Source organism: Scophthalmus maximus, chromosome 14, assembly GCF_022379125.1.
Source record: "Scophthalmus maximus strain ysfricsl-2021 chromosome 14, ASM2237912v1, whole genome shotgun sequence".
NCBI classification, from domain to species: domain Eukaryota; kingdom Metazoa; phylum Chordata; class Actinopteri; order Pleuronectiformes; family Scophthalmidae; genus Scophthalmus; species Scophthalmus maximus.
In genome coordinates this window covers 4,022,971-4,042,145 of record NC_061528.1, presented here as the reverse complement: position 1 = coordinate 4,042,145, position 19,175 = coordinate 4,022,971, and the positions used below count along the sequence as shown (strand labels likewise).

General features: G+C 41.2%; 1 protein-coding gene across 31 annotated transcripts in view; it reads left to right on the top strand.

Annotated features, from left to right (window-relative positions):
* neb (nebulin) overlaps positions 1-19,175 on the top strand; it is a 57,066-nt gene that overhangs the window by 29,747 nt on the left and 8,144 nt on the right. For 14 of the 31 annotated variants that reach the window (XM_047337288.1, XM_047337309.1, XM_047337308.1 and 11 more), the window contains 46 exons: positions 21-329; positions 599-703; positions 857-961; positions 1,046-1,150; positions 1,239-1,346; positions 1,464-1,577; positions 1,707-1,904; positions 2,068-2,172; positions 2,375-2,479; positions 2,568-2,675; positions 2,981-3,088; positions 3,206-3,313; positions 3,410-3,514; positions 3,627-3,731; positions 3,826-3,924; positions 4,050-4,154; positions 4,290-4,394; positions 4,505-4,609; positions 4,817-4,921; positions 5,255-5,359; positions 5,492-5,596; positions 5,717-5,821; positions 5,947-6,051; positions 7,035-7,139; positions 8,288-8,389; positions 8,499-8,606; positions 8,697-8,801; positions 8,909-9,013; positions 9,114-9,218; positions 9,309-9,413; positions 9,508-9,618; positions 9,712-9,822; positions 9,995-10,096; positions 10,554-10,658; positions 11,051-11,140; positions 12,393-12,506; positions 12,637-12,741; positions 13,309-13,413; positions 14,164-14,268; positions 14,960-15,070; positions 16,135-16,245; positions 17,013-17,126; positions 17,207-17,311; positions 17,440-17,544; positions 17,927-18,031; positions 18,461-18,553. In XM_047337288.1, coding sequence (XP_047193244.1) covers positions 21-329; positions 599-703; positions 857-961; positions 1,046-1,150; positions 1,239-1,346; positions 1,464-1,577; positions 1,707-1,904; positions 2,068-2,172; positions 2,375-2,479; positions 2,568-2,675; positions 2,981-3,088; positions 3,206-3,313; positions 3,410-3,514; positions 3,627-3,731; positions 3,826-3,924; positions 4,050-4,154; positions 4,290-4,394; positions 4,505-4,609; positions 4,817-4,921; positions 5,255-5,359; positions 5,492-5,596; positions 5,717-5,821; positions 5,947-6,051; positions 7,035-7,139; positions 8,288-8,389; positions 8,499-8,606; positions 8,697-8,801; positions 8,909-9,013; positions 9,114-9,218; positions 9,309-9,413; positions 9,508-9,618; positions 9,712-9,822; positions 9,995-10,096; positions 10,554-10,658; positions 11,051-11,140; positions 12,393-12,506; positions 12,637-12,741; positions 13,309-13,413; positions 14,164-14,268; positions 14,960-15,070; positions 16,135-16,245; positions 17,013-17,126; positions 17,207-17,311; positions 17,440-17,544; positions 17,927-18,031; positions 18,461-18,553 — 5,154 coding nt within the window. The other 17 variants (XM_047337302.1, XM_047337301.1, XM_047337300.1 and 14 more) reach the window with 12 other exon arrangements.

The window sequence follows — 19,175 nt, the reverse complement described above, 5'->3', positions numbered from 1 at the left end:
CTGTTTCTAAATGCGACTAGGTCAAGTACAAGGATACCCACGAGAAGGCTAAAGGTCACTACATGGCCGGAACCCTGGTCGACTTCCCCGAGGTGATGCGCTGTGGAAACCAGGAGAAGAACAAGGGACTGAGGGTCTACCAGCAGGCCTACAACCAAAGCAAGACCAAGACCCACCTCCCACCTGACATCATCGCTAACAAGGTCGCCAAACGCTGCCAGGATATGCTGAGCGACGTCCTCTACCGCACCTACCTGCACCAGTGGACATGCCACCCCGAACAGGAGGACGCCATCCGCGCCCGCAAGACCAACGAGATTCTCAGCGATGTAGGTCCCTCGTCACCTTCTGCACAGCAGCTGCTGCTTGTGCTTAACCTTCCGCCACATCAGTTTAGGTTTAAAATGTCATCGGGAACATATAGGCAGTCTTTATATATAGTAAATGATATGTGGTTAATTGACAGTTGATCTAATCTCTTTTGTTTAAGGTTTTGAAAGCTATTTAGAGCTACAGCAACCTGTTTTCAAGAAATCCAAATGCTCTCATGATTATTGAACATATCATTTTGTGCTTTTTGCTGTTGACATTTAATTAGGTGTTCTACAAGGAAGACCTGACCTGGATGCGGGGCATCGGTTGCTATGTCTGGGACACACCAGAGATTGTTCGTGCCAAGAAGTCCTACGAGCTGCAGAGTGAAGTGAGTAACGACTTGGGAGATCACCGGGAACTTTTCAAACATTTTCCCAGTTCCCTGGGCCAATATGTTATTAGAACTGTCGGAACATTCTGAAAATAATTGAATTCTTTAGCTTGTGGGACTGTGATAATTTCTTCCTGTCTTCTTTTTCAGCTTAAATACAGAGATGAAGCCAAAAAAGAATTCAACAACTACTCTATTGTGACAGACACCCCAGCCTATGTGACTGCTATTCTGGGTCACACCTGGGCCAGTGATGTGAGTGAGCTGGACTTTTAAATCATATATATTAAAAGGCCTGCCTCCCAATGAGTGCATTAATTGAATGTTTGTCGTGGACAGCTCAACTACAGAGAGGCTTATCACAAGGAGAAGCACCTGTACACCACTATTCTGGATACCCATGACTACGCCAGATGCCACAACTTCAAAAACTTCTTCAGCAACGTAATAAATATCTGCCGTCCTTTCAGTCAGTTAAGATTTTAATATTTAAGATGCCAGCTCTGTGAACATGTCGTGTTTCTGTCAACAGAAAAACTACACTGCTGCCTGGGACAAAATCAAAGACAAGAGCTACCGCATTCCTCACGACTCAAATGCCTTGCAACACGCCAAACAACAGAAGATCATTCTCAGCAGCGTGAGTTCAACTTTGAGTTCATTACTTACAGTCTTCAATAAGATGGAATTTTTTCCTTTAATTAATATGACTGCTGACTGTTAAATGACAAAATTTTTCATCCTCTAACCACTTTAGGTGAAGTACAAGGAAGATTACGAGAAGTTCAAATCCCTTTACAGTCTGCCCAAGTGTCTTGAGGACGATCCCGCAACCGCTCGCTGTGTCAAAGCTGGAAAGCTGGTTCTGGACGTAAGTTAGATTTGTTTTGCCATTTTAGTTTTTTAAGGAAGAATGCAAGATTAGCTCTGTATTTTAAAAATATAGCTGCTTAAATGCGTCGATGAGCTTGAAAGAACCGTGTGTTGTCCATCTTTACAGCGTCTGTACCACGAGAACTATGAGAAGACCAAGGCCAAGAACCACATCCCAGCAGACATGCTGGAGATCCTGTCTGCTCGCAAGACCCAGTCCACCGTCAGTGGGATCAACTACCGCAAGTTCCTGCACCAGTGGATCTGTCTGCCTGACATGCAGGTGTACACCCAGGCGCGCAAAGTCAACGAGCAACTCAGTGACGTGAGTAACTGCCCTCAGCCACAGATACAAAGTGAAAATCACAGTCTTACTCGTGTCTATACTGTTTGAATCCAAAAGTTCAGATTTCAACCAAATGCAATTCAAGCTTCATCTACCGAGAGTTACTTGACTTGTGTGTTTCGTTTTTTGCCATTCTTTCCAGATCTTCTACAAGGATGATCTAAACTGGCTAAAGGGTATCGGCTGCTATGCCTGGGACACGCCGGAGATCCTTCGTGTCAAGAATGCTGGCGATCTTCAGAGTGAGGTAAGCACGCTCAAAATTCTCATCCTTCATTGTCAGTAATATGATTTATTATTTTTTTGTTCTCTTTTTCCACCCAGTTTCTCTGCCCGTTTGAACACAACTATCGTTATCTTAACTTCTTGCCTAGAGTTATCATACTACTACTCGTGTTTTTTATATAAAAGTGATGCTGATCGCCACCTTTTTGTATTTTTTATTCCAGAACAAGTACAGAGCTAAAGGCGTTGAGGCTTTCAAGGACTATTCAGTGGTGACAGATACGCCAGTGTACGAGACAGCCAAGCAGAACGCTCAGAACCTGAGCGATGTAAGTAACTTAAAAAACTTAACAATGTTGACCATCTATGTTTCATTTTATAACAATGTATATATTCATTTTTCTTCCCTTTTTCCAGCTGCACTACCGCTATGATTACCACGCCAATGTCAAGGGCACGAACACCTCGCCTGCTGTCACCATTGACACACAAAGGGCACGCCTGGCTAACCAGATCCAGAGTGATGTAAGTTAATATTCCTCAATACCCAGTTTACTTGTTTAGGTATTACCATCATAAAGGGACAATATGTATGCTGTAAGAATATTTTCACAAATTCTTGACGTAAGGAGCAACAACAACAGCAACAACAACACACTCTATTGTTTACGCTATAGTGAGATTTTTGAATTTCTGATTTCATTCTGGAAATTAGTTTGGACGCTACCAATACTATAGATAGCAAATAGGAGGCGATTTAAAACATTACATTATTCTTAAAAGGTTTTTCTTTTCGGTTTTTCTCACCGCATTGTGTTGGCTTCTCTCAGAACTGGTACACAGAGGCCAACAGGAGCTCCATGCCGACCGGTTACTCCCTGCCCTACGACACGCCGCTCATCAAGCAGGTCAAGCGGAACACCGTCGTCTCCAGCTATGTGAGTATTTTTCCCAATCGTCTTGTGATCTTGTTATTTGACAGACATTAAGCTCTGATGACGATATGCAGGGCATTGGATGTACTGAATCACGTACCTTTTCTTTTATCTGTGTAGGTGAAGTACAAGGAGGCCTATGAGATGATGAAGGCAAAGGCCTACACTCTTCATCCAGAGGGTGTCAACTTTGTCAACGCGAGGAAAGCTCACAAGATCGTCAATGATGTAAGATGACACACTGTGGTTGGTGGAGATTTTCATTTTTAACTTCACGTTCGTTGGATGAAACAAACTCACGTGTGGATTTCGTGCCTTCCGCAGCGTCTCTATCGTGAAGAGTACCATAAGAAAAAGGACAAGATCCACACAACCTACCACACCCCTGATATCAAACAAGTCAAGATGAACCAGAAGCACCTCAGTGAGGTACGGAATCATTTTCCTTTAAATAATATCATTCATGCTCCTGTTTTTTAAGTCATGTAGCTTGATGAAGTTGAATTGTATGTTGTATTTATTCCTCTTTTTTCCTCCCTAGTTGTGCTACAGAGAGAAATACTACAACACCAGAGGCCAGCTGATCAATCTGCCCATCACACCTCAGCTGATGCACTGCTACCACGTCAACCAGATCACCAGCGAGGTAATGAGCAGAGGAGAAGACGCATAAGTTTGACACAAAATTAACTTGAGACGTGTAAGAAATTTGTTCGTTAAAACCTTTTTGTTTTTTGTAGCTGAAATACAAAGAGGATCTGCAGTGGCTGAGAGGCGTTGGCTGCTTCTTGTATGACACCCCAGAGATGGTCCGCATCCGCAATGTCACCAAAATGAGGGTACGTGTTTCCTTTTGGACAGAACATCCCATTTATTTCAATATTGGGTTTTTTTCAGTGCCATGTTAAACTTATTACAGCGGCATCCTTATAAGTTGTGTGGCACTATTTTTCCACATTCATAGGAGGCCTATCCAGTGGAGGCCAAGAAGAACCTTGCCAACTTCTCCGTGGTCCTGGACACTCCTGAGTACAAGCGTGTGACTGAGCTCAAGACCCACATGAGCGGCGTGAGTTGTTTCCCAACAAGCACATTTCATCAATTTATATGAATAGCGTCTTGGTAGTTAATCCAGTAGCCAGCAATGTCCTCCAAGTTTTTGTAATAAAAATTGACCTGACTTTTCATTCTCCACGGTTTTCAGATGATCTACAAAGCCCAGAGCAGAGTGGACATGGCAAAGGTCACCACCACGTTGGACGCTGTGGACATCCAGAGAGCCAAATGGGCGCAGCAGCTGACTAACAAGGCAAGTTCAGCTCCTGCATCCCAATGGTTGTATTCTTTCACGTTGATTTATGTTTTTAGTTGTTTTTTTTCTGATTATTTAACTATTACTTTTGTCTGGTTTCTCTACAGTACAAGTACACAGATCTGGCTGCAAAGGAGAGAGCTCATTTTACCCAAGAATCTGAAACTCCAAACATGGGCCACGCTAGAAAAATGAAAGTGGTCTACAGTGACGTAAGTCTTCCTCATATCTCCTTCATTTGTGTCTGGGCTTCCTCACTGTTTAGCAGTGGGCTATCGTGCCTCTGTTACACCTCACCCTTGTGGGAATATGTTGGTATTTTTATCCAATGATAATATGTAGAATTCTCTCAGCTACAGAAAATAACTTTATTGTGAAACAAAGTTCTGATGTGTTATATGAATTACTTCTTCTCTTAGATCAAGTACAAAGAACAGTATGAGAAGATGAAGTACAGGTACACCGCCATTGCTGATACACCTCTGCTGATCCGTGCCAAGAAATCCTACCTCCAGTCTAGTGATGTGAGTATGCTCACTGAAGAACCTTCATTACAAACACTATTATTTATGTTATACATTTTTTTTCACACAATCTCATTTCTGATTATTATTCGTGTAGACTGAAATAATTTTAGAGCAGTAACCTAGAAAACTTGCTAATAAACCTGTGTTACTGCATCTGAAGGAGCTACTAATTAAGCTCAACCTCCTTTGCACTTTCGGTCACGCCACAAAATATTTCCCATACAAATCAGTGCAAAAAGTGTTTTGCCATCTTATTATAATGAAAGATAGAGAAGTGACGCTAAAAGCACATTTGCGATATCTGACGCATTTTTTTCTTTATGTCTCCAGCTGCGCTACAAAGAGACCTTTGAGCTCTCCAAAGGCCACTACCGCACGGTCAAGGACGCTCTGGACATCACCTACCACCGCAGAGTCACTGATGACATCAGTGAGGTGAGCAATTCGAAATATGCTGGATATCTTTTTTTAATGATTGTCTATACACCTTAATATTTGTCGACAAAAACTTTAAAGATCATTTCGATTTGAGCTCTTGCATCTTTCTCACTCTTTTCTCATCCTCAGGTTAAATACAGGGAGAAGTACATCAACTCTCTGGGTACATGGAAGTCCATCCCCGACCGTCCAGAGTTCTTCTTCAGCAAAATTGCTAATGAGAACGTCAGCACCGTAAGTACCGTCCAATCGCTTTCCAAAACTGTGCGCACAGTCAAATATATACCCACAGCAGGTAGAATGGGACATATGTCATTGACATATTGAACGTTACCTCTTGATGTCTTTTTACAGGTCAAGTACAAGGAGGACCTGGAGTGGCTGAAAGGAATTGGCTGCTATGTGTGGGACACACCTGAAATGTTGCAGGCTGAGAGGAACAAGACTCTGTACAGTGAGGTGAGGGATTACTTTTAAGTGATAACTTAGTATAGAGAATATCATATACTACTGTACGTTTTTTCTTGTGCATGGAGCTTTTAATGGAGTATATTTTTCACCATGTTTCCTCTCTTGGATCACAGAGACTGTACAGAGCCTCCTTCGAGAAGAACAAAGGCAACTTCAAGTACACCAGCGACACGCCGTTCTTCCAGGCTGCCAAGCACGCTTCCGCTCTCATTAACAACGTGAGTCCTCTAATTCTTTGTCCCAACACAGTTATTAAAAAATTGTTTTCATGGCAAAAACGTAAATATTAGTTTGTCGAATCCCATTTGCTAGAAAATAGACGCATTAATCGTTGACTATATTTCTCTGTCTCTGTGCATCTCTATGGGACTCAGCTTGGAGGTAAAAATGTGTTAAGTCATCGGACTATTTATTAATTGCTTTTAATGTTTATAAAATGTTTAAAATGTGTCCATTGCTCTTGTTCTAACTTTCCTTTTGTTCCCTGGAGAAGTTTCATCACATTCAACAGTTTGTATTGTTTGTATCGTTCACTGGATATTTGTCTTTAACTGCTTTCTGACGTTCTGAGCAGAGGTTCTACAGAGCTAATTATGAGAAGACCAAGGATAAGTTTACCATAACCACAGAGGATCCTAGATACCAACTGGCCAGGGAGAACAATAAGATGAGCCAGGTAAACGCCCTGGTCGCATTTGTTTGCGACCGGCCTGCCTCCTCCTCCTCGACTGCATCCTCAAGTCCGGTCCAGACCTCTGGTGCATGAGGTTGTCGACAGAGCTGCCAGTGGTCGCCTACGCATGATAACTCCTCCTCCTCTCTGTATCTGTATCAGCGTCTGCTTGTTCTCTCTTTCACAGGTCGTTGTAAATAAGTGCCACTCAAATTACAGCTGGAAACCTACAGTATCTTGAGTGAGCAGGACTCTCCTTATCTGTGCCGTCAGAAAGAAGCTGAACAACTCATTCAATTATGATTAAATTATGTGTATTAAATCACAAAATCTTGAGAAAGTCAGACTTGAGACTTCTGTCACTCTGAGGGCACAGATGAGGACAAACAGCTCCTTGGTCACACTTGGATCTCCGGATTATTTCTCCAGTCCTCCCAGTGTCACTGCTGTTTTTTCAGTCTGTCCTCAACTATGGCATGTTCTGTGTGTGTGTGTGTGTGTGTGTGTATGTCGTGTGTGTGTGGACAGGTGATGTATAAAACCAGAGCAAAGGATCTGCTAAAGAGCGGCTGCAATGAGCTGCTCCGCCCCGACATCCTCACAGCCCTTTATCAGTCCACTATGAGCAGTAAGGTAAATGGCCACAGAGCATTGGCAATGTAGTTTCATGACTTATACGTCATACAAGCAGGTTACTTTGTTCCTCTCAGCTGTTTCTGTCTTAAGTAAGTCTTTATAAATACACTGTAGAAACATCGTATCTCCATTCATGTCACTTTAATTCCTAAACTTCCACACATCTTATCATTCATCCTTTAATCCTTCCCATCACCTCCTCGCTTATCTTCATTTCTCATTGATCACCGAAGCTTCAACTTCATTTTAAAATGTGATGCGCTAGTCCCCCAAATTGCAGACAGACGTGTGTCTAGAATCGGCTACGCACAGCTTCTGCAGAGACTATGGATACAATTAATATATACCTGTTTTACATTGAGACAAGTTTAGGTGTATATTTTAGTTTTCTACCTATAATTTTTTGTTTGTCGATAACTGTCATCTTCTTATCTACCCAACGTCTTCTCTGATACTATTTTTTTTTTATTAGTTTGGTGACTTTCACTGTCTTCTCTGGAGTAAACTTATCATATTATTGAAGCCACTGTATGTATCAGCCTCAGATTCAGTGAGCTGGATTACTGGTCTACGTGGGCACTGCAGAATTTCACGACTGAATTGTGGTAACATGTGTCCTTGTCTTCATTTTCACCTGGAAAATAACCCTTTGTGTTTTTGCATGTTTCATAGAGCATGTTTTTTTTTTCCATAAACATATGCATGGCACCACTTCATTCATCAAACATACTGTGTGTTTATTAGGTAGGTTACATAATAAACAGTATAGCATTGAAATAGTTAGTTAACTGTTACCTGAATTTTAGTGTCAAAGAAAAACAAAAGAATCAATTAGTTTTTTTACTCCTCAGCTTTATTATTTTATAACAGAAAGGGATTATCAAACCATATCTTCATCTGAATTGACTCAGATCATTTGACACTGAAATGTAACTTTGACTTTGTCTTCAGCGTCTCTACACAAATTTATTTTATTCACCCCTTTTCTGAGATAGTTTACTTCTTTCTTTACTTTAGCTGCACAAATTATAAAGCAAGGCAAGGTGTCAGACGACACATGAATTAAATCAAAATGAATATAGCAGCAAATTGATTATCAGTTGTACTAACTTTCTCGTGTTTACAACTCATCCTCCTCTTATCAGTGGAAGTACAGGGAGCAGTATGAACGTGCCAAGGACAAGTTCACCTCCGTTCTGGAGACTCCTGAGTATGAGGCCCACAAACGCAGCAAGAAGATCAGTGACGTAAGTTTTAGTGTTTTTGGTGTAAAAAAAATGTATGAAAGAAATACTCAAATGTCTTTTTAATTTGTCTTGATTTGCCCCTGACTATGTGGTGATGTTTCCCCCTCAGATCATCTACAAGATGGAGTACAACAAGACCAAGGCTAAGGGATACACCTTGCCTTTTGACACGCCACACCAACAGCACATGAAGAAGGTCAAGGACATCACCAGCAATGTAAGTCCGCTCAGACTGGCCGCATCAGAAATATGAAAATAATCTCAGGAAATGGTGTTTGATGGCGCGCTTTTTTAATGCGTCTTGCAGCTGAAGTACAGGGAGGTGTACGAGAAGAGCAAGGCTCAGATCAACATTGACCCAGAGGCCCACGAGATCCGCGCCGCCAAGGAGGCCTACAAGAACATCAGCAATGTAAGTGACATTTTCTTATTTCTGTTCATTATTTATTAAAGTTTAACTCGAAACGCCTTAAAAAATTCTATTGATTCTAATGTGATTTTTTTTTGTAATTTTTGAAGCTTAACTACAAGAAGAAGTATGAAGCCACCAAGAACAAATGGATCTGGACAACAGACAGACCCGACTTCCTCAATAACGCCAAGAACTCCTTCCAACAGAGTGATGTGAGTTATTGCTTCTCTTTATCTCTTAAAATTTGGTCATCTTTTTAATGACATTGAGCAGCATTTTTCTAATCTTTTTCTCTCATCGTCCGAACCACAGGTTGAATACAAGTATGACAAAGAGATGCTCAAGGGCTGCGTGATCCCTGTGGTCGATGACAAGTACACCCTGCTGTGCATGAAGAACGCTGAAATGGCCAGTGATGTAAGTTCTCCCCTTCTTTATCTGCAACTCTTAAGAATTTGTTGATTAACATGTTGTAAACTGATATTTTATTTTATTTCTCCCCTCCAGGTGAAATACAGAGAGAAGTATGAAAAGGGAAAGGGCCAGTACGTGCCCATCATGGACACTCCTCAAATCCTCCATGCCAAGGCTGTGCGAACTCTGGCATCAGAGGTAAAAAAATAAAAAAAAATGGTTTGACTGAAGCGTCTGTTTTTTAATGACTACTACAAAAGATGTTGTATAAATTCTTTACTTTCTTCCTCAGAGCAAATACAAGGAGGCCAGTAAGAAGGACATGCAGTCCGGCTCGTTCACAACCCTGAATGAAACGCGTGACACAGTCCACAGCAAGGAGATCAACAAGCTCGTCAGCGGGGTATGACTAACTCACATTCGGTCGTCCAATCTCATTAACCCCTTATTATTTGTTGTGCTGCCAGGCCTTGACCTTCCAATTCTCTCCTTTCAGAAACTGTATAAGGCAAAGCATGAGAAGGACAAGGGCAAGTCGCAGTATAACCTCATGGCTGTTCCACCCGATGTTCAGCACGCCATCGACGTGGCCAAGAGTCAGAGCAGCGTGAGTTGACTTCTCCACAACTGCACTGCAATAACGTTTTTTATAGATTTTAATTACGGCGCACAATCTACAGGTTGGGATAGCCTCGTGTTCTCTCTTGTTTCTCTTTTGATGAGCTGGTCAGTTTGTAGCACACACTGTATTCTGTCTGCCCTTCTGCCCAATGCCACAGGTTGCTTATAGGAAGGCTGCCAAGGCCAACCTGCACTACACTTCCATAGTTGACCGTCCTGACATAAGGAAGGCTACCCAGGCTGCCAAACTTATCAGCGAGGTAACTAACAAGTAGATGCAAAAAAAGACCAACACCTGTACACACAAAGACAGGAATACTGTATGCGTATGCCCTGGTTTTGTCAAATGTACTGTACATAAAGGTGTCACTTTTTTACAATTCTCAGTGTACAGTACACTAGCCTGATTTTCAGTCCCACAATTGCCGCTATGATCCATTCACGTGACTGTTTTAAGACATTGCCACTTAAAAACACAAAAAAATGTAAAAATAAGTTGACTGGTCACAAAGGCAATGTTGTGCTAAACATTTTTAAAATTGGGATATGAAGGAAAAATGAAAAGCATTCGAAAATGATCAAAATATCCAAGGGCTAAGAGAAATGTGTTGCATTGGCATAATCTATCAAAAACACTAAACTATTAGAAAAATTGTGGATCAGTGGCACAAAAGAGCATGTGACAGTCAAATAATAACAATTATGTTTCTCCATCAGGTCGGCTACCGTGACAAGGCCCGCGAGGCGGCAAGCCGCGGAGGTTCTCTGGCCCACCGCCCGGACATCGCTCTGGCCACCGAGGTGTCCAAGCTGACCAGCCAGGTACTGTACATCAAACCAGATCAACCATCGGTCTGATCGAGCCCCCGGGGGCCAGTCGTGAAGCTTTACCCCTGGTTCTCTACAGTTAGTCTGTTTGGGGGCTAACGCTAGAACTAGCTGCTCATTTCACAGCGCTTCCTCTGCCATCATGCATTTATAATCCATGTCTTAATCCTGTCTTAATCATTGTGACTCCATGAAATTCAATTTACATGTTTAACTGCTCATGTCATTGTACATGTCCCATCCCCATCTTTATACCTGTCCTCCTCCTCCTCCTACTCTTCCTTCATCCTTTCATCTCCTTATTCCTCACCTCTCTCCTCTATTCTCTCTCCTTCCATAATGTCCAAGTCTGTGTTCTCATCCATGCATCTCACTGCGCTTTGTAGGTGGAGGCCAAGACCTCCCTCCATGGAGCTGCTTCCTACGATACCCTCCAGATGCGCCACATTAAGAAAATGAGTGCCATGACTAGTGATGTAAGGAGGTTCATGCCCCCGAACTGATGGGCTGCTACTATCTGTGTGTCTCCTCTGTCTCTGTGTTCACTTCATATCCTCTGTCGAATTACCGAATAGTTAATTTCTGATTTTATTGAGCTTGAGGACATTTCATGATAAGAGTCATCTTCTCGTATGTTACAAAGTTATTTTGATTTGGCTTCAAAACCTTTCTGTGAAGTTTAGCATTATGTGCACCCTCTGCTTTTTTTGCTTCCCCAACACGCTCTTACTCATTGCTAAGCAAAGACAAGCATTGCATTGATGCCTATGCCTATTAGTTGCACTGGTGCCGATACTCTATGCTTCTATCAATTTCCCACTTTTCTCCTGTGTCAAAAAGGATTTTTCAAACATGAAAAAGCTCTAAAAGTAGTCAACTATGTGTGGGTTTTCTGAAATGTTGGTACATGTTCAGAAATGTGTAATAATCTTAGATTAAGTCATCATTAGTGTCAGATTTACAATATTTAAGGATATATTGTTTCACTTCAACCACAATCATCCTGCCTCATCTCTTCCATATATACGTCATTATATATTAAGTCCATGTTGTGTTTATGTACATCACAACTTATTTTTGCAAGACTGTTCACACTTAGCACTGACATGCATCTTGGGTGGTCAGATCAGACGGTGGTGTCTCTAAACAGATTTGGATGTGATCACTTCTTGAGACACAGGTCCGAATATGACCACATATTTTAATATCAGGTGTGAACTATGGTCCATCTTAGTTGAATCCATCCATAGGTTGGTTATATACGGATGCACGACATCAGGTCTGAGCAGCATCTGAGGGCGTCTCCACAGCTGACTGGTTCATTTTGACGTTATACAATTTTTCTTCTCAAGCCTGGAACCAAAGTGCAGATGTGAACACGCCCTCTGAAACGTTCTCTGGGACAAATCACTATAGTTGCTGCATGGAAAAATGTATCATTTGTAGAAGGTACACAGTTTGACTGCAGTCGTTTATTTTGTATAACAAGGGATACAAACTGATTGTTAATGTCGCAAATAATGTACATAAAGCTTTTATACCAAGCAATCTATCAAGAATCTGAGCTACTCATCCCTTTTTATACACTATGAAAAAAAGCATTATGTCGTCTCTTGAATATTTCTGCTGTGATGGATTCATTGAAATCTGCCGCTGGTGTTGGTCTCCACCAACTGTACACTAACTTCTGTATATATATATATATATATATATATCCTTCCCTATTAGGTGAAGTACCACGAAAAGTTCGACAAGGAGATGAAAGGAAAGAGACCACAATATGACCTGAAGAACAGTAAGATTTACCAGACTTTGAAGGATGCCAACGTGCTGGCTAGTGAGGTAGGTGCTCACCTGAGCTGCGTCACTCCACATAACCTCGAGAAACATTGTGTGTTTTGATGTCAGGCTGTTTGAAAGTATGTGAAAAGGGTTCATTAAGGCCAAAATGTACTCCTTTTCTCATCCACAGGTGAAGTACAAGGGCGACCTGAAAAAGCTCCACAAGCCTGTGACCGACATGGCAGAGTCCCTGTCCATGCAGCACAACCTGAGCACCAGCAAACTGTCCAGCCAAGTAAGACGCCAGCAGATCCCCTCTAACCAGCTCACTTTGTCCCCCGGGAAGCTGCTGGGAGTCAGTTCACGTTCACTGACGTGTCTGACCTCAGCGTCTTCAGTAACAATTCACATCCTGCAGCTCATTGACCATTTGTTCATGCACTAAGATCCATCATCCAAAACCCCCAATATTCCTCATCTGGTAGTGATCCTTACCCATCCCTCTCACCTTTGACCCTCCTATACTATCATCACCATCTATAACCTCCACTCTATCACTGTTTCCAGTTTCATTTTTTTTCTTCTTCTCCTGTAGTTTGTACAAAACTAGTCTTTTATTAATTATCACTTAACACAAACCTGCGTGCTCCTCCATTGATTTTGATCATTTTTTCCGCACTTAATTTTAACCACCGTTTTTTGAATTCTCATCTTTGTGAGCATGTCATATTCTTTGACATCGCTTACTGCTTATTTTTCCACAGTTATAAAGTTACTATTTTGGGAGTAAAAACTTCCAGACATACGCTCTTTTTCTTTTTTCCTCGTTTTGCTGATACTTTGACTGGGAATCCCCCCGTAGTACTGCTACAAGAAGAAGTTTGAGGAGAGTAAGGGTCACTACCACATGATTGCCGACACACCTGAGCAGCTCCATCATAAGGAGGCCTCTGAACTGCAGAGTAACGTAAGTGGTACAGACTCAGGGGAGTCAACAAACACTGCACCCTCCCCCCCCCCCAAAAAAAACACAGCTGTGGGTTTTTAACTGTCAATCAAAGAGATGTGTGTTTGATATTTTCATTTTCATTTCCTGTACTTGGAGAGGATGGTGTTGCATTAATTTATTGATATTTCAAGTTAGGGGCAACATAAGATACCAGTGGGTGAATTAGTCTTAAGAGAACTATTTCATTCATCAAATGTCAAGATCTAAGTTTAATATTGTACACAAGCAGCTCTAAATGAAATTAATAATTTAATAGAATATTTCAAAAGTATCACACCAAAAAGAAAAAATTGTGACACTTTTGATTTCATTATTTCTCAACTAAAAGTCAAAAAATGTACTGGTAAATTAATTGTAATTAATGCAAACTGCAGCCATAAGTCTCTATCCATGTCCACACAGTATACTATATCAAACATTCCTGAGTTGTGTCATCCAGTGAACATCAAGTCTGTGTTGTGTATTTGTTTTTGATGCATTATCATTATGTTTAGATGCAACATTTTCAGATCTATCTGCATTTACATTAGCACTAGCTAATGACACAACCAAAAACATAACTCTGAATACAGATTTGATGCTTTCTCTTTCACTTTTTCTATTTGATTCCTCACCGTATAGAAATGAGTGGAAACCAATATAATTCCCCTGCATGATATCGTCTTGTTGAAACAATGGCTGACATGACATCTTTGTGCGCTGCTCCAGGTGAAATACAAGGAGAAGTATGAGAAGGAGAAGGGCAAAGCCATGCTGGACTTTGAGACACCCACGTATGTGACTAATAAGGAGGCCCAGCACATGCAGAGCCAGGTAAACACCCCGTCTTTCACCTGTGTGCGTCACGTAGACAAAAAAAAAAGCACTTTTTCTTTACAGGGCCCCTCTCCAATACGTACATGTTAAATGAATTTGCTTGTTGTTATATAAGTATGTTGCTGTGCTTCAGCTTTGTGGATGTCAAGCAAGTTTGGAAAAAGCTTTTGCGATGCCGGTTTAGTATCGTGTTACTAGTTAATTTGTTTTTTTACTCCCACAGTCGGTCGTGTACCATATCCTGCTCTTAACAAGGCGTTCTTAAGAAAACTGTCAGAAGGCAGCGTAAAACTTAACCAATACCCTTTTCCCCAATACTGTGTATATTATTAGTTCTGACAGTTCCATCTCTCTGTCACGTGAAGGAATGACTAAAGTACAGTACATGTTTCACACAGCATCTTCAAGATTTTCTCAGGAGCCTGGATTTGAGATGTGTAAAGTGTTTGATTATAATCACGTTATACATTTGATCTGATTTTCATAATTCCAGCATTAAACTCCAGAATCCAGCCAACAGAGTTGCTCTCTCACACAATGAAGAACACGATACACATTCAAACATCTGCGTCATTATATGCGGAGTGGTGTAAACGAAAATATCAAGTCTGCATTGTGAACCGGCGCAGCTTTGCATGTGGTCACCTGAGCTCTGTCTGTCCCCCTGTCTTGTCTTTGCGGCCAATAGAAAGACTATAAGAAGGACTTTGAGGAGCACATGAGGGGCAAGAACCTCTCAGGCTTGGAGGTCACCCCTGCCATGATACATGTCAGACATGCCACCAAAATAGCCAGTGAGGTAACGAAAGGACAATTTATACCCCGACAACTTATACCCCCTGTTTACCTCACCCGCGTTTGATAATCATACTAAGACGACATCACAACCATGGTCCCTCTTTTTTTACTCTTCTTGTTCTTCTTCTCTTTTTAATCCCACGAGTGTTTCCTTCCCTCATCAGGTTCAGATTTTATCCGTTTGCATGATTCACTACACAGCCCTCAACTGATCCACCTCCCTTGTCTCTGTCCATTGTGTGACTTGTCGTAAAGTAGTTTTTTTATTTATATTTGTATCCACTGACACGTTGGACTCCTAATTTCACAGCCAACCCCTCATCTAGCCGATGACCATGAACAGCAACAAGTCTGCATGTGTGCATGTAATGATTTGAATGATGCAGCGGTGTTGTTAAAGGGGCAGTAAGCGATTCTGGAGAAAGATTGATTCTCTCTTTGTTGTTGGTGTTGTGATTTTACTGCCTTGGCCAGGCCAAGGCAGTAAACCTGGGTTCTGGAGTCCGACGCACTAACCACTAGGCCAAAACCACGGAGTTGCAGCGCCACCCGGCAGAACGTCTCTTAAGGTCTCGACGAGTGATGTTTGACAAACTGCGATCGCGGTGTTGTGTGGTGCGGTACGAACCATTTTTTGTTTCCGATTTTACGGAGCAGAGGCTGCGTCGAAAACCAACATTATTCTTCTGCTCACACACAAAAGCGACAGCTAGCGGACGGTGAGGGAACATTCGCTGATTTTTACAAAACGTGAATTGCTTTAGAATCGCTTACTGCCCCTTTAAGGTGAAATACTGACCTTGAATTTTGTTGTTGTGTGTTTTTTATTTCCACACTCCTATGTGACAAAATGTGGTTCACCTTGTCTTTTATCATGTTTCTTGCCAAAGGCACCAATTTCTCCACTTAAAGAAAAATAGTGAATATTAATTTGTTAAACTAAACTAAACTCTTAGTTTCTGGAGACTTGGTGGCTCTGAGCATTTCCCACCATACCGTCTGTATGTTTGCCTTGGCCTGGCCTGCCCCTCTCTGCAGTCTCTCTGTTCTTCTCCCGTCCTGTAGAAAGAATACAGGAGGGATCTAGAAGAGGGGGTGAAGGGTAAAGGGCTCACATCACTGGAGGAAACTCCGGAGCGTTTGAGAGCAAGGAATGCCACTCAAATCCTGTGTGAGGTACGACTGACCGAGAGGCGATGGGAGTGGGATCACATCCGAGTGACTTCCCACAATGCCGCCCGCTCTTGGTGCATCATCTTCTGAATCCTGTTCCCTCTTAACCAAGCTTCAATCATCCCACTAAACGGGCGATGACTCCTGTCCCTGCTTCATGACAACACTAATTTCCCCGTGACTTTTTTTCTCACAGTGAACTCATTCCTTTACACCCGATAATTCAGAAAGTGACCTCAAATATTCTCAGAGTATCTTTTTTTGTTTTGTTTATTGCTTATTGTTTACATATTTATAGCTCATTTAGACAGATTACTATCTATTGCATTGAAAGCTGAATTCAAAATTCTTAATTTTAAGGTAATCTTTTTTTAAATCTTTTTTTAATACATCTTTTTATATTATTTACAAGAAACAGTAGATGTAGCACTTTTTTGTAAACAAACTTTTTTTAAAAAGAAAGAAAACAGGTTTGTTTCAAATAACTAATTATGCTTTAACAAACTATTCTTTAACTACTCCTGTTTTTTTTCAGTTTTGATCGGAGCTTCACACACATTTACCACGTTTGTTCCTTTAAAAACAAAATCCTAATTTCTTCTAACTTTCTCTATTCACCATTTCCCTAGGCCACATGGTTTTGCTGCCCCCCCCCCCTCCCTCCCTTTTACGAATGAGTAGAAATTCATAGTAATCTGCCAAGTCATGTCTTCTTTCACTGAGCACAGAGCTTATATGTATCACTCACTGTCGCCTCTTCACGTCAACAGAGAGAGTACAAGAAGTCACTGGAGCTGGAGATCAAGGGCAGGGGAATGTTGGCGTTGGCTACGGACACCCCGGACTTCCTCAGGGCCAGGAACGCTACGGACATCCTGAGCCAGGTCGGCATCACCCCGGAACCCCTGGATTATTTACGTTAAGATAAAGAATTCTTGCTGATTTTTTAATTTTCATTGTGTAGTCTAAGTACAAGCACACTGCTGAGATGGACAGGGCCAGCTACACGAGTGTCATCGACACCCCTGACATCATCCACGCTCAGCAGATGAGGAACATTATCAGCCAGGTAGATGACTGAACCCGCCCTTTCCCACTCTCATCCCTCCTTGAGAGTGTGTTTACGGACACATTTCAGAGCCAGGAGGTTCTTTTAAATATCTTTGTCTCTTGCCGATTGTGCTTTTTGTCCAACAGAAAAAGTACAGAGAGGAGGCCGAGAAGACCATGTCTCACTACGTGCCGGTCCTGGACACTCCGGAGATGCAGAGAGTCCGCGAGAACCAGAAGAACTTCAGCACTGTAAGTAATAAATGTAAAAAAGTACACTTCGTCTTGCTGGGGCAGCGGGTCCTGCAGTGGGAAGTCAGAGGTTCTTCCAGTGTCCTGGTGGCTCTGTGTCTGTCTCCGTGTCCGCTGTAAAGTATTATCCTCAATACTTTCAAACTTGTGTACCTGTTAATGGAATGTCTTTTTGTATGGCGGCCTCTTGAATCCAGTTAAATGTTTAAATGGTGTCACTTTCTGTACTCAAAGCAGTAGAGTACATTTGAAAACACTAAGGTAAGCTCTCTTTGGTCGTTAGAAAGCGGTAGTTTCTCCTCTGGCCTCCTGTTTTCTTCTTCTTCTACCTCTGTGTCACTGCGAAACATTTTAACTGCACTTTTTGTTTCTCTCCCTGTAGCATCAATACCAGATTGACGTTAAAAACGCAAAGGGCAAAGTGTCGTCTGTACAGGACACTCCCGAAATGCTCCGCATTAAAGAGAATACAAAGAATTTCAGCTTGGTATCTACTTCACAATATCTTTTTTATCTTAACATATTCTAATAACAACTTTTTCTTGAAAAATTCTAAAAAAAAACCTGGTTTGCAGCCCTTATTACCTCAGGCCACATTACTATTATTCAACCTCGTCAAATATGCCGCATTTTAATTCGAGCAACTAACCCCTTGACAGTTTGTTCTGTAGCTGTTGTAGTGCAGAGCTTGTGTGGTGTTACACACTTTGTTTACTGTACCTTGTCGTTGTTGTTGTGTACGTGTCCAGAAATGTGCTCATTTAAATGTCGTTGTACATGTTTGTATTGTTTTATATGCTCAGTATGTGTTGCACACTTTAATCAAGTTTAAGTTTGCAAATTTAGACCTTATAACCAGAGAGTTAAACTAGGGCTTACAGTTGGCGGCTGCTTTCATCCCCCGTCCGTGTTAAAGATTCAGTACAAAGAGGATCTGGGAGGAGGAACAGCTTTACCCGAGACCCCGGAGATGCAGCGAGCTAAACAAAACCAGCGCAACATTAGCACGGTACTCCACAGAGAGAGTGACCCTGGCCCCTTTCTTCATGTCCTCTCCTCCTTATTCCATCCTGTCTGACAGTATAACTCATGTAATCTCTTTAAATCACCATTTTAGACCCAAATTAATAATTCGTCAAAAATTGTAGATGTAGACACTCAAGTCTAACATGAGTTCTGCAAGATAATAACTTGTTTTTTTAAAAAATTGGAGCAAATCCATGCAGCCTAAAGACTGGAGGCTGTTAAAGGAACATATTAATAATTAATAATAATTAATAGTATAACTTTGAACACATGCTTTTACCCATTTAATGTATAAAGATGTTTTTTCCACTATAAAATATATTGTTCACACAAGTCAACATCATCATCTGTCGGGTCTGTAAGATCTTTTGTTTTTCGTGTTAATTCATTGCATCTAAACTCGTCTCATCCTCCATTTTGAAAACAGACACACAGCTGCAACTTTTATATATTTTTATATATATATATATATATATATGTATATATGTATGTATATATATATATGTATGTATATATATGTGTGTATATATATATATATATATATATATATATATATATATGTATATATGTATGTATATATATATATGTATATATATGTATGTATG